The sequence below is a fragment of the Cynocephalus volans genome, chromosome X (assembly GCF_027409185.1).
Source record: "Cynocephalus volans isolate mCynVol1 chromosome X, mCynVol1.pri, whole genome shotgun sequence".
NCBI lineage: Eukaryota > Metazoa > Chordata > Mammalia > Dermoptera > Cynocephalidae > Cynocephalus > Cynocephalus volans.
Genome location: NC_084478.1, coordinates 142,198,670 through 142,212,806, shown reverse-complemented (window position 1 = coordinate 142,212,806; position 14,137 = coordinate 142,198,670). Strand labels below are relative to the sequence as shown.

At 40.5% G+C, this 14,137-nt stretch overlaps 2 protein-coding genes across 6 annotated transcripts in view; one reads left to right on the top strand and one right to left on the bottom strand.

Moving 5' to 3' along the window:
- The window catches only part of SMARCA1 (SWI/SNF related, matrix associated, actin dependent regulator of chromatin, subfamily a, member 1), a 78,955-nt gene that overhangs the window by 50,768 nt on the left and 14,050 nt on the right, over positions 1 to 14,137 (top strand). For all 5 annotated transcript variants that reach the window (XM_063083090.1, XM_063083088.1, XM_063083092.1 and 2 more), the window contains 3 exons: positions 7,609 to 7,741; positions 10,057 to 10,175; positions 10,287 to 10,499. In XM_063083090.1, coding sequence (XP_062939160.1) covers positions 7,609 to 7,741; positions 10,057 to 10,175; positions 10,287 to 10,499 — 465 coding nt within the window. The remainder of the gene's footprint in view (positions 1 to 7,608; positions 7,742 to 10,056; positions 10,176 to 10,286; positions 10,500 to 14,137) is intronic.
- LOC134367626 (lysine-specific demethylase 2B-like) lies at positions 4,464 to 6,737 on the bottom strand. The gene has a single exon (XM_063084373.1). It carries the CDS (start codon positions 6,735 to 6,737, stop codon positions 4,464 to 4,466), a length of 2,274 nt encoding a protein of 757 aa, XP_062940443.1.

The following is a 14,137-nucleotide window of genomic DNA, read 5'->3' as shown; positions in this document are numbered from 1 at the left end:
ATAATTCTAGTCAACCAATAGAAAAAAGAAAATATAGATCATACTTACTTTTTATTGTATTGGCCTAGTATCCTGATTTGACACACCAGCAAAACTCAGGGCCAAATATCCCTATTTTAAAAAATTCCTTTTAGAGAATACTCTTTTGGAAATATTGGAAAATACATATATGTAAAATATAAATGTCAATTATTAGAAATATGATTTGCATTTAACCAATTATAAGGTTAGTGAATACACATTTAAATTTTGATAGAAAATAATTACTAACAAATTCTTGAAAATTTAAATTTCTTTTGTTGATTGATGTGAATTGTCCTCTGAAACTATACTCTACTAATCTTTTATTTATGGAATAATTTCATAATTTTCAAAATTCTTTTTTTCCTTTCTTAGAAAGAACTTTAATACAGTGATGAGAGATTTCTTAAAATTTTTAAAGGTGATCATTGTATAATTACAAGCTAACAGTTATTAAATAGAGAAGGTTCCCATTTGAACAAAAGATTAATGCATTTCAAGTCATTGTTAATGATTTTTTTGTGTCATATTTCCAAAATAAACTATAGAAGATAAAAGTTTCAGCATAATAGACTCTTGCAAAATAATAAACAAAAATGTGTACTGTATGACACCATCTTAGTATAGAAAGTTGCCAGTAAGATTTATTTATTCAACAATTTTTTTGAACAATTTTCAAGGCACAGTAGTAGGAAATTCTCCACATTAATTATTGAAATGTAGTTTTATGTTTACATGTTTTTATTATGTAGGTCTTTTCCTTGTTATAACATGCAATTTTATTGAATGAATTTTCACAAAATACATTTATAAGTTTTTGAGCCAAATGCCTAGAAGTCATAAAGTTTAGTTTGAAAATATAATTGCAGTTGGCTGAATATTAGGTCTTACTACAGAACAAAATAAAACATTTAAATATGCATGACTTATTTTCAAAATTTATTTCCAGAACACAAAAATAAAGTTATGGCTTTAGAGTGCTACATAGCTTGTCGTATACTGTGAATATACAGTCGTAACTGAGATAGGGCTTTAGTTTGTAAGTAGAAGTATAATCAATTGTTTGCCCCTCCTAGTAGTTGACTTTATTTTTAATTATCTTTCTATGCTGCCCTAAATAACTATTCTTTAAAAAAAAATCCATGGCAGTACAAAGGAACAAAATGTGGGGTCATCTGAAATTTTCAACTGTTACAAACCAGAGATAGAGTTTTGCAGTGTCTAGGGTATCACATTTATGTGGGTTGGGAAATGAGGGGTGGAAAACAAATTCTTGGTCATGAAATTTCACAGACATGCTAATAATGCCAAAGAGATTTAAAACACTGGCGAAACTTTTTTTTTTTTTTTTTTTTGTACAATTGTTTATACAAATTCAACAGTGGTAAAACTGTATCAGGGAAGGTTTAGGCAACACCACCTTACAACAGTGTTGCTTAAGAAAGAATGCAGAACTTTACAACCAGTAAATAGCCATGTCACAAACCTAAATGAGATCTCAACTAACACTTAAAGGAGAGGAAAAAGGAAAAGAAAGGCTATGTGGGAGCATTTATTCTACCTCTTGACTCACTGTATAAATTAGATCTACATAGAGTACAAGAGCTCATGTTGGAACAAAATCCTCCTGAGTGCAAATGCTGAAGTCTGAATTTTAAAATTTTGAGAAAAAGGTGAATTCATTATGGAGGAAACTTGGCAAAGTGTCTTACTTTGACTACAATTTACATATATCTATAAAATGCTCATGTAACTTCTTGACGTACAAAGCAGGCTGTCCACTTCCAGTTACACATGCCATTAAGTGGAAGGGTTTAGCTCACTTTGTCAGGTAAGTTCTCTCCTACCTAAAAGAAATCAGGGAAGTTGGCAATCTCAAATTCAACAATGGTAAAACTGTATCAGGGAAGGTTTAAGAAACACCACCTTACAACAACAGTGCTTAAGAACGAAAGCAGAGCTTTACAACTAGTAAACAGCCATGTCACAAACCTAAATGTGAACTCAAGTGACACTCAAAGGAGAGGAAAAAGGAAAAGAAAGGCTATGTGGGAGCATTTATTCTACCTCTTGACTCACTGTATAAATTAGATCTACATAGAGTACAAGAGCTCATGTTGGAACAAAATCCTCCTGAGTGCAAATGCTGAAGTCTGAATTTTAAAATTTTGAGAAAAAGGTGAATTCATTATGGAGGAAACTTGGCAAAGTGTCTTACTTTGACTACAATTTACATATATCTACAAAATGCTCATGTAACTTCTTGACGTACAAAGCAGGCTGTCCACTTCCAGTTACATATGCCATTAAGTGGAAGGCCTTAGCTCACTTTGTCAGGTAAGTTCTCTCCTACCTAGAAGAAATCAGGGAAGTTGGCAATCTCAAATTCAACAATGGTAAAACTGTATCAGGGAAGGTTTAAGAAACACCACCTTACAACAACAGTGCTTAAGAACGAAAGCAGAGCTTTACAACTAGTAAACAGCCATGTCACAAACCTAAATGTGAACTCAAGTGACACTCAAAGGAGAGGAAAAAGGAAAAGAAAGGCTATGTGGGAGCATTTATTCTACCTCTTGACTCACTGTATAAATTAGATCTACATAGAGTACAAGAGCTCATGTTGGAACAAAATCCTCCTGAGTGCAAATGCTGAAGTCTGAATTTTAAAATTTTGAGAAAAAGGTGAATTCATTATGGAGGAAACTTGGCAAAGTGTCTTACTTTGACTACAATTTACATATATCTACAAAATGCTCATGTAACTTCTTGACGTACAAAGCAGGCTGTCCACTTCCAGTTACATATGCCATTAAGTGGAAGGCCTTAGCTCACTTTGTCAGGTAAGTTCTCTCCTACCTAGAAGAAATCAGGGAAGTTGGCAATCTCAAATTCAACAATGGTAAAACTGTATCAGGGAAGGTTTAAGAAACACCACCTTACAACAACAGTGCTTAAGAACGAAAGCAGAGCTTTACAACTAGTAAACAGCCATGTCACAAACCTAAATGTGAACTCAAGTGACACTCAAAGGAGAGGAAAAAGGAAAAGAAAGGCTATGTGGGAGCATTTATTCTACCTCTTGACTCACTGTATAAATTAGATCTACATAGAGTACAAGAGCTCATGTTGGAACAAAATCCTCCTGAGTGCAAATGCTGAAGTCTGAATTTTAAAATTTTGAGAAAAAGGTGAATTCATTATGGAGGAAACTTGGTAAAGTGTCTTACTTTGACTACAATTTACATATATCTACAAAATGCTCATGTAACTTCTTGACGTACAAAGCAGGCTGTCCACTTCCAGTTACATATGCCATTAAGTGGAAGGCCTTAGCTCACTTTGTCAGGTAAGTTCTCTCCTACCTAAAAGAAATCAGGGAAGTTGGCAATCTCAAATTCAACAATGGTAAAACTGTATCAGGGAAGGTTTAAGAAACACCACCTTACAACAACAGTGCTTAAGAACGAAAGCAGAGCTTTACAACTAGTAAACAGCCATGTCACAAACCTAAATGTGAACTCAAGTGACACTCAAAGGAGAGGAAAAAGGAAAAGAAAGGCTATGTGGGAGCATTTATTCTACCTCTTGACTCACTGTATAAATTAGATCTACATAGAGTACAAGAGCTCATGTTGGAACAAAATCCTCCTGAGTGCAAATGCTGAAGTCTGAATTTTAAAATTTTGAGAAAAAGGTGAATTCATTATGGAGGAAACTTGGCAAAGTGTCTTACTTTGACTACAATTTACATATATCTACAAAATGCTCATGTAACTTCTTGACGTACAAAGCAGGCTGTCCACTTCCAGTTACATATGCCATTAAGTGGAAGGCCTTAGCTCACTTTGTCAGGTAAGTTCTCTCCTACCTAAAAGAAATCAGGGAATTGGGCAATCTGAAAACAATTAAAAAAACACTGATATGCATTCAAACCTTGCATAAATAACTTTAAACTATTTGGTACAAAATTACTTCTACATAATGTAACAAAAATAAACAAAAAAATGTGTCAAGATGGCAGCAGGCGTGGTGTGTAGTTCACTTTATGTCAACACCAAAAACCTCACAGTTGCAAGGAATGAGGTGTACAAAATAACACCACCAACGACAAAAACTCCTAAGCTCACACTTCGATAATAGAATTTCTCCAAAGTCAATCCTCCTCTCCGATGGGAGTGTTTTCTTATACAGGCCGCCTTAGAAATGGTCCAGAAAGCAGCGCAGTTATGATTCAGAATGACCAAAGGAAAGTGTCCAGCTCACTCATCCCCAAAACAGGTAGTTGAACAGCTTCTCCTCTGGCAAGACTTGCAAAATGGAATAGTTCTTTGGTTTGTTGTTCCAAGTTACAAACGGAAAAGGAAAACCCTCGATTTTGTAAAGTCTTTCCCCCTCTCCAGCCATGTCTCCCACCCTATATTTACATACTTGTCCTTGGACTAATTCAGTTTTTGCAGGCATTTTTCTTCCACTTGTCCAAACTGGACACTTGGAATCATTTTGGCTATGAACTGCTCACAGGCTTCCTTGGTGACTTGCGTGCAATACCTCAGGTCAATCTGACAGATATTTCTACAGCGTTTGAAGAAGGACAGGCACTGATCAGTGATCTTACTGCAGCCTGACAGGTTGATCTTGGTTAAGGAGTCTCGGGTGTTGGTGCCCACAGCTGTGAGCAGGTTGACGGACTGGTCAGTGATGTGGTTACAGTAACTAAGGTTGAGCTTGGACAGCAGGGGCATGTGGCAGATGATGAGCTGCAGGGAGGCGTCCGTGATGTCTAGACCTGCCAGGTTCAGCTCCATGATGTTCCGGAGCTTGCTTCGATTGTCCATCTGACCTGGCCTGTTATCTGTGGGCGGGCACAGGAGATCCTGCATCTGGGCATTCTTTAGTCCTTCTACCCACTGGATATCCAGGGTTTGGAGCAACGGACAACTGGAACTACAGAGGGCTGAGACTGCAACCCATGAGCAGCCCGACAGCATCAAGTGTCGGAGCCCAGGCAACCGGTTGATGAGCCAGCTCAGCTGCTTCCTGGAAATATTGGTCCAGCTGAGATTGAGGAAGACAGGCTGTCGCCGGACAATGCCGCTCAGCATCAGGGGCGTGATGGGCTTGCAGTGGCTCAGGTCCATGCGGGTCCACAACCGCTTATTGCAGCACCAGAGGTTCCAGGTCCTGCAGACCTGCATGCAGACACACAGGTCTTGTTGGTTGAGGTAGCTGAAGACGTTCATCCACATGTCCCTGTGCATGACGTGGGTCACCCCATCATCTAGGGGCAGCAAGTTGGGTGGGGGGGTATTGGGGGGTGGCCGGATCACATGGGGCTCCATCTGGATGCACATGGATGAGGACATGGAGGGCGGGGGCCTGGAGGTGGCGAGGGGCAGGCCTTGCAGGCCAGGCCCCAGCTGGTGACACATCTCACTGAAACTGTGGGGGTGCTCACAGAAGCGCCGAGGCTGCTTGGGCTCCTTGTTCTTGCTCTTGTGCTCCAACTCAACCGGCTGGTGGTTCTCATCGTCTAAGATACTCTCTGTTTTCTGGATCTTGTGGTGAAGCTCCTTTCTCGACTTCTTGCTCAGCTCGCTGGGAAACTGCTGTTTCCGGCGCGTCTTCACCTTGGCCTCCCGGCCCTCGGCCCCCTCAGTGCTGGGCGCGGCAGTGGGTGAGCTGGAGTGTGAGTGGTCGCTCTCTCTGGTCTTGGGGCGCACCTCAGGCAGATCGTCCTCTGTATTGTGCTCGAAGTGCTGGAGGGGCTTGTTGGCCAGCGCCTTCCGATTCTCGGTGTTCTTCTCGGACTGCTGCTTTTCCTTGAAAAGCTTATCTTCATTTTCAGGTTTTAGCAGCTTCTGGAAGTAAGTGAGACCGGATGTCCACCAGGGGCTGAGGGTGCTGCCTTGAGGGGACCTCGGCGAGAGGTGAGAGGAGGAACTGGGCGATGTTTGAAGCGTCAAGGCTTGCTCACGTCCCTCCAGCTCCCACGGCTTCCTGTGCTCCCACGTCCTCAGATGAGCATTGTCAGTCTTTGGGTGCTGTAAGCCACCCGGGGGCACCTTTCCGGGGTGTTCTTCTGAGCTGGGCCCGGGCGCCTCCTCACACTCACTCCCCTCGGCAGGCTTCTGCCCTTCCATCTTCTGGTTTGTCTTTGGCTCCTCGAGCAGGGTGCTGGGCAGTTTTGAGGCATATTTAAAGCCAGGGCCATCCCTTTGTTTCCTGGTGTGGTAACACTTCGGACACTCCCAGGAGTTCGGAAGCTTGCTGTTGATCACATACTCTGACTCCTTAATATTCAGGCATTCAGGGTGGGTGACTTTGGTGCAGACGCAGCACTCCATGAGCGTGAGGTTAAACTTGTCTTCCTCCGCTTCCACTGTGTCTTCCTTCCTCACCTCGCCACACAAGCAGCACACGGTGGTTTGGGACAGTACTGGCGCCAGGCACTGTCGCCTCACACAACTTTGCTTCATTCGCCCGGGACCCCCAAACTTCTTCATGTCCTTGCAATAGCGGCACTGCCCGCAGTCGGTCAGCACGCAGGCCTCACACTGGCGGCACCGCATCCGGCGCCGCTGAACTCTGGCCGTTGGCCGGGTGGTGGCCAGTTTCTCCATTGTGGCCTGGCTCACCTTCCTCTTGGGCCGACCAAAGGTCTGGTCCGGCTCTGATTCATAGTCATTGTCCTTGGAGCTCATGGGCGTGGCCATATCTGGTGGTGGGCCCACGCTCCCACACGCTGACAAGGCTGGAACGCCACCGCCGTCGCCCGCTCGACCGGAGTAGGCTCGGCTCGCCTCACCTCAGCTCCGCTCGGCTCGCCTCACCTCAGCTCCGCTCGGCTCGCCTCACCTCAGCTCCGCTCGGCTCGGCTCGGCTCGGCTCGCCCGTCCCTGCTAGAGCGCCCCCTGCCGCGAGGAGGGCGCCACGCCGCGCGCCTTGTACGCATGCGCAGGCAAAAAAAAATTTTTTTTTTTTTTTTTTTTTTTTTTTTTTTTAGTAACGAGTTGAGTCGGCTCAGTATAGAAATTCTATTTGTGAATACAATTTTGAAGAGAAATTATTTATTCGCAGTATTTCGAAATGATATAAAGAGCTACAAGAACTTTTTTTTTTTTTTTGCATTTTCTTTTTGATTATTTCTCAGAGTTCTTTTGATTTTAATACACCTGCATTTGTCTTTTAATTTACATGGGAAAAGATCTGTGAAAAAAATCATTGAAGCACTGGAATATTAGGACTTCAGCATTTATATTAGCATTTTTATTTTACTGCATTTGTATTTTAATATAGTAGGCATCTATAAGACATGGAATTAAAAACTACACTGTATCTTAGAACTATAAATCAACTTTAAGTACTTGGGGAGGAGTACATTCTCTTTATAACAGAAAAGCAATGATTTCTGTAACAACCTCACTCAACTTTTGATTCCAATACACAAAAAGTGTGATTTGATTAGGAGGAACACTTTAAGTCTCTTAAACTGTTTTTAATGTATCATTGTACAGAAGTAAATAGGACAATAAATGGATTTAGTAATTTAACCCCTATTGAAGATGCTTAACTTTTTGTTCACAGGGTTTCACAAACTGGACTAAGCGAGATTTTAACCAGTTTATTAAAGCTAATGAGAAGTATGGAAGAGATGACATTGACAATATAGCTCGAGAGGTGGAGGGTAAATCCCCTGAGGAGGTCATGGAGTATTCAGGTTTGTATATAATTGAAAGATGATGTTTTATTTTAACTTTATTAATCTCTTCAGCATCAATTTAATTGTACCTTTGTTCAAAGATCTTTTAAACCTTTATGAATAAGATGTAGGTGAAAGTATAAAATGCACTTGTATTTCTATGTGAAGATTTTAAGATTTATCATAACAAAGTGACTGCCACTGTCTCTACTAGTTAGCTAATAGAGCCAAGTAAAGCTCTGGTAAAACAAAGGTGGCTATTGTATGAGTTTTGATAAATTAGTTTCCCACTTTCCCACCTCTGGAATTTGGTCCTCTTCTGGTCCAGTCCTGAGACTTTCGGTTCAGCGGACTGAATTAATGTCTTCACTTTCAGGACCTCCTTGAAGTAGAGAGGTCCTGTCAGGCCCATTTAGATGCTCAAACACCCTCAGGGTTCTAATCTATTCCATGCAGGTCATGTGGGTCCCACTAATAGAGGCAAACTGCAATAGATCTAAAAAGGTTGATTGGTCCTCTGATCATTTCCCTCTCTTACTCAGCTGTGTCTTTGATCTCAACTAGACTCTATGTAGCTGTTGAAGTATATGGAATTAATACTACTTTCCATGTCACAGTGCATCCAATCTCAGGCTTCTGAAAAAAAAAAAACTTATTAAAAATAGGTAAATATGTCCAGCAAGTTTTCTATATGTAGAACACAGAACATTTCTAACTCCTGAGTAGGTTGAGCTCTCAAACTTAGTCTGGATATCAGCTTTTTAGAATTTGGAGCATTTTCCCCATAGAAACAGTGTTACAAAGTAGGTTTAGGTTTCTTTGCTAGCCCCTAAAAATCTATTTAACCTGCCCACTGAAATTCTGCGTGGTTAAAATAGGAACACCTTTTAATTTATCTAGAATGCTTGTGCTTGAAGAAATCCAGGTTTAATTAGAGAATATATACATTTTTTTTTCTGGAAGTCTGAAAGGGTCTTCTGATGATTTCCAGGGTCTTTAGAGGTTAGTTGTATTGATTTTTTATTTCTTATAATATGACATAAAGTTTGAGAACTTCCTTTTCCTTGATACCAACATGACATTACTATTATTCTTAAGGTTTAGCACATAAGTTTAGGGCATTAGGGGGCTTTGAGGGGGGTAAAATAGACGGGAGAGAGAAATTTTAGCAGCAAGAGTTGAATGAGAAGAATGTAAAAGGGTATGTGTAGAGAGATTTTCTGAAGAAGAATTTTCTTCAGAAGATTGAAAGGGAGATAACAGCAGTGTGCATGAAGTTGCATGAAAAAACATGATTCAAAAAGATATCATGTCAGATATTCCCTCAAATTTGACATCAGGCCAGGTGGCATGATTAGTAAAGGACATTTAGTTGCTATCTACCAGGTTGGAGGCCATGTCAGAGGGTGGGGAGATTGGAATGGGTTTAAGTAGTTGGTTGCAGTAACAGAAGAAATGTGTGCAATTGGCCATTCATGAGTGTACTGTATCTTATACATAGCAGACATTTAAATATGTATTGAATGAGTAAGTGAGTGAATGAATAAATGAACACAGGTGCTTATAAAAATCAGAGTGCTAGCATATATTTCATGATAGGCTCTAAAAATGAATCATTTGAAATGTAGAGTATGTCATTAAAAGGCTGAAGTCGTAAGATGTGACGTATTAATGCAGCTAGAGTATTTGGTTCATCTAGAAAATTTGGTTGGGTGACTTGGTAATTTGAATATTCTTCTGTATGTATCTAATTAAAATCCCAATGAATTTTTTTTTAAAGAAAAACAGCTGTTCCAAGTAAGTTTAGGAACAAACTATACATCATTTGGAAAAATTATTGAGTGATTCCAAAAGCAAATAACATTTTCAGTAGAAATTGCTGCTTCATAGGAAAAATTTGAACGACCTGTTGATAATGGTTTTGTTTTTGTTTTTGCCTGCTAGGAAGCTATGTTCTCTGTTTATATGCTTCCCTCTCTTGTTTCACTTTTTGTGTTTGATCTCTTCTTTATCATGTTTGAGTAAAAAGCCTAGCTTAAATCGGTATCTGTAGTATCTTTTGAAATCCTAGTCATTTGGGATGGATAATGAAAGATTCCATGATATTTCATGAATGGAAAGTTGCTAACTTAAAACCTTGTTGAGTTCTCATTTTTAAATGAAAAGTTATGAGTATTTATAGTTGAACATATGCGGATAAAGATACATCTGAATCTTAATTTTAAAAAGTGTGAGTTCACACTGTATTTTTTCCTGTTAATTCTTTATTCTACAATTCCTTGGATTTATTTGCTTTAATGATAGTATTTTAAAGTAATAACCCTGTTTTTCAGCTGTATTTTGGGAACGTTGCAATGAATTACAGGACATTGAGAAAATTATGGCTCAAATTGAACGTGGAGAAGCAAGAATTCAACGAAGGATCAGTATCAAGAAAGCCCTGGATGCCAAAGTACTGTATTTTATGTCCAATTATTATTAGATTGTTTTAATTAATATTGTGATTAGCTTTGACTTATTATTGTACATTCGGTTAAAAGCGCTATTTTGTTGAAATACGCAGATTGCAAGATACAAGGCTCCATTTCATCAGTTGCGTATACAATATGGAACCAGCAAAGGAAAGAACTATACTGAGGAAGAAGATAGATTCTTGATTTGTATGTTACACAAAATGGGCTTTGATAGAGAAAATGTGTATGAAGAATTAAGACAGTGTGTACGGAATGCTCCCCAGTTTAGATTTGACTGGTTTATCAAGTCTAGAACTGCCATGGTATGTATTCCTTTCTTACTTATTTCCTCCAAATTTTTTAAAAAAAATTTCCAATACCATATATCCTTTACCTCGATTCTCCAATTGTTAACATTTTGTCACACTGGCTTTCTCTCTCTCTTTCTCTGTCTAAATATATGTACATAAACATACATACATAGAATCTATATATATGTATAGAATCTATATATATATTTTTTATTTTAATTTATTGAATCAAAATTGATTATACATATTTTTGGGGTTCAACATTGAGATATGTTGATCAAATCAATATTACTACATATATATTGTCAAAAATCATAATTATTCTTTATGCCCCTTGTCCAATCTCTCCCCATCCCCATCTCCCTCTCCCCTCCCCCCTCTAATTACACTAGATTTCTTCTCTCCTTCTGAAAGAGTAATGGTTACTCTGTTGATTTGTTGCCTAGATGATCTGTCCAATGCTGAGAGGTGTGATCAGGTCCCCCAATATTATCATAGAGCAGATGCTTCTTCTGTCACTCTGAAATGGGCTTCATGGAGAGAGACATCCTCTTCTTTTCTTTGGACTCTGCTGGTGACTCTCCTTGTGGCAATGCACTCCAGTGGTTGGCAGACCATCTGCATGGTGGTTGTGGTGTCTAGCTGCTTTCGTGGCAGCCATGGTTATTGTGGTGGCTGTGGTGGGCCACCCACATGGAGGTGATGTTTTTGGCATGCTCTTTGGCGTTGGTTGTGTGCCTGGTTGTGGTGTGCGTCTGGTCCCCGGCTCCATACCTCGGGTCCCTGGGCAGGCCCTGAGGCACTGGCATGGTGTACCTGGTTGTGGGAGGGGGTTCTGTTCCCTGGCTCCATGACCCAGGTCACTGGGTGGGCCCCAAGGTGCTGGCACAGTGTTCCTGGTTGTGGGAGGGGGGATCCAGTCCCTGGCTCCATGCCTTGCGTCACCGGGCTGGTCCTGATGTGTTGTCACGGTATGCCTGGTTGTGGGAAGGGTGTCTGGTCCCCTTCTCCATGACTCGGGTCCCTGGGTGGGCCCCAAGGTGCTGGTGCAATGTGTCTGGTTGTGGGAGGGGGGTCTGGTTCCCGGATCTTATGCCCTGGGCCCCTGGGTGGGGCCCTGAGGTGCTGGCAGTGTGTCTGGATGTGGAAATGGGGTCTGGTCCCCTTCTTCATGCCTTGGGTCCCTGGGCGGGTCCTGAGGCACTGGCACAGTGTGCCTGGATGTGGGAGTGGGGTTCAGTCCCCAGCTCCAAGACTCCAGTTCCTAGGCAGGCTCAAGGCACTGGTGGTGTGCCTGGTCCGGAACTAATTTTTTGTCCTTTGCTTACTTCTAAAATGGGGGGACTTCCTGTGGGAACCAGTACTAGAGCTGTGTGGTTGAGCTAAATTGCTGCTTTGCTGCTGTTTCCCTAGGGAAGTCTTTTTGTGCAGCTCAGGGTTTAATGGTTGACCTTATAGGTACTTCCGGCTCTCACCAGAGACTTGGTGCACCTGGGTTGTGTAGAAATTCTGATCTGGGCCTGACGTTTTTCAACAAACTGCATCCCATGCAATTCTTCATTCCTGACCAGTCTCCTCTGAGTGGTCCTGCGCTGATTGGGGGGCAGGTTGACTGTCCTTGCTGTGTCCCAGTGTTCTCCCGGTGGGCCCGTCTCCCCCACAGCCCATGCTCCAAACACTTCCCATGGGATGGGCCCTGTGCTGATCTCTTGTGATGACTCGCCAGCCTCTGGATGGCTCCCTTTTTTCAGTTGTTCTGGTTCCTCGCTCCTGCGTGGGTCCACGGGAACCCTATCAGTGGTCTTGCTGTCCTGGGGACTGCCAAGGCCCTCTTCTCCCCTGCCGCCTCCAAGCAACTTCATCTGAAGGGCACAACAGTGGCTTCTGCCAGCTCCTGCTCCATGAGCTCATCAGCTCCGCCTTAAAGTGGCCACGGCCCGACACGCTCAGAGCAGTTTTTTTCTTTCTCTCATAGTGGTTTTTCCCACCTTCATGAACTCTGTAGGTCTCTCCTCCTCTTCCCTTGAGCTCCAGCGGCCCCAGCTTGGCTGATGTTACATTTTTATAGCTGTAAATTGGTTGATTCGTGGGAGAGAGTGATGCTGGGAACTGTCTATTTTGCCATCTTGACTGCAACTCCAGAATCTATATTTTGTATTCAGAAATATGGAAATATATTTATATTCTATATTCAGAAATACATATCCTTATTTTGTGTTTATAAATACATATATCTATATTTCTGAACCATTTGAAAATAAATTGCAGACAACATGAATGTTCACCTCTAAATACTTCAGCATGTATCTCTTAAGAATAAGGACAGTTTTCTACATAACTTTAATCCCATCTGAAGATATTAACAGTGACTCTGTAATGTCATCTAGTATATAGTCCATATATAAACTTTTCCAGTTGTCCTGAAAATGTCTTTTCTAGTTGTTTTTTAAAACTGATGATCCATCAAGGTTCAAACATTGCATTTGATTGTTGGGTCTCTTCGGTCTCTTTTAATCCACAGTTTTTTGTTTTTCATGACAATGATTTTTTCAAAGTGTCCTGGCTAGTTGTCTTATAGAATGTCTCACTCAGTGGATTTACCTTATCGTTTGCTCATTATTAAATTTCGGTTCAACATTTTTGGCAAGAGTTCTTCAGAACTGATGTTGTGTACTTTCTGTTGTATCACATCAGGAGATACATCATGTCATGTCAGGGTGTTATACTATTGGTGATGCTGAGTTTGATCACTTGGTTAATATGGTGATCCCCAGAGCTTGACACTTTAAAGGTACATTTTTCCCTTTGTAATTAAGCAGGTAATACTTAAGGCTGTGAGAATGACTTAAGGATTTATTCTTAATGAAAAAGAATTGTTGCCTTAGTTGAATTTTTATAAGACTAATATGAAACAGAATGATTGAGTAGAAGAGATATTTTAGCTTATGCAGTTTCCTTCATAACTTTCTAATGTGAATTGTGTTCCTGTTAAATTCTAGTGCTATTTGGCAGTGTGCTTATGATGATATTGAAATACATGCAACACATTTTCTTAATGTTGGCATCATCAGTCTTTTATCAGCCAAGGTAATTAAGACAAGAATAGATTTCTATAGCCTAAAAATGAAAAGCAACCAGAAACTAACAATCTAAATGATGGTTTTGTAGCTAGTCATAAAATAGGATACATTTTTCTTAGTTGATCTTTATCATAAATATTTTCTTGTCCAAAAGATCATTGAGGTGTGAAACAATACTTAATATTTTGTTTGACTCATTTTATATTTTCAGTTCAAGTTGAATAAAAAGAAGAGAAAAATCTGAGTTGCTATGGTGAAGACATTAATTTTGACAGATGCTTTAAAAGATCAGATATTTGTTAAAACTTTAACATGAATTTAGAGTGTACCTGGATTATGTCATTAGAATATGCCCATCAAATTTATGGATGACATAATGCTGGGAGATCTAGCAAATACTTCAGACTGTGCAGGATCCAGAAGGAACTAGCGCAATTGGAATGATGGATCAGTTCACTGTAGCAACATGACATTTAATAGGGATTAATGTAAAGTGCTGTACTTGTTGAAAAGAATACGAAGTGGTGTATATGTTAGCAAGATACAGTACGCACAACTGAGAAAAGAAAA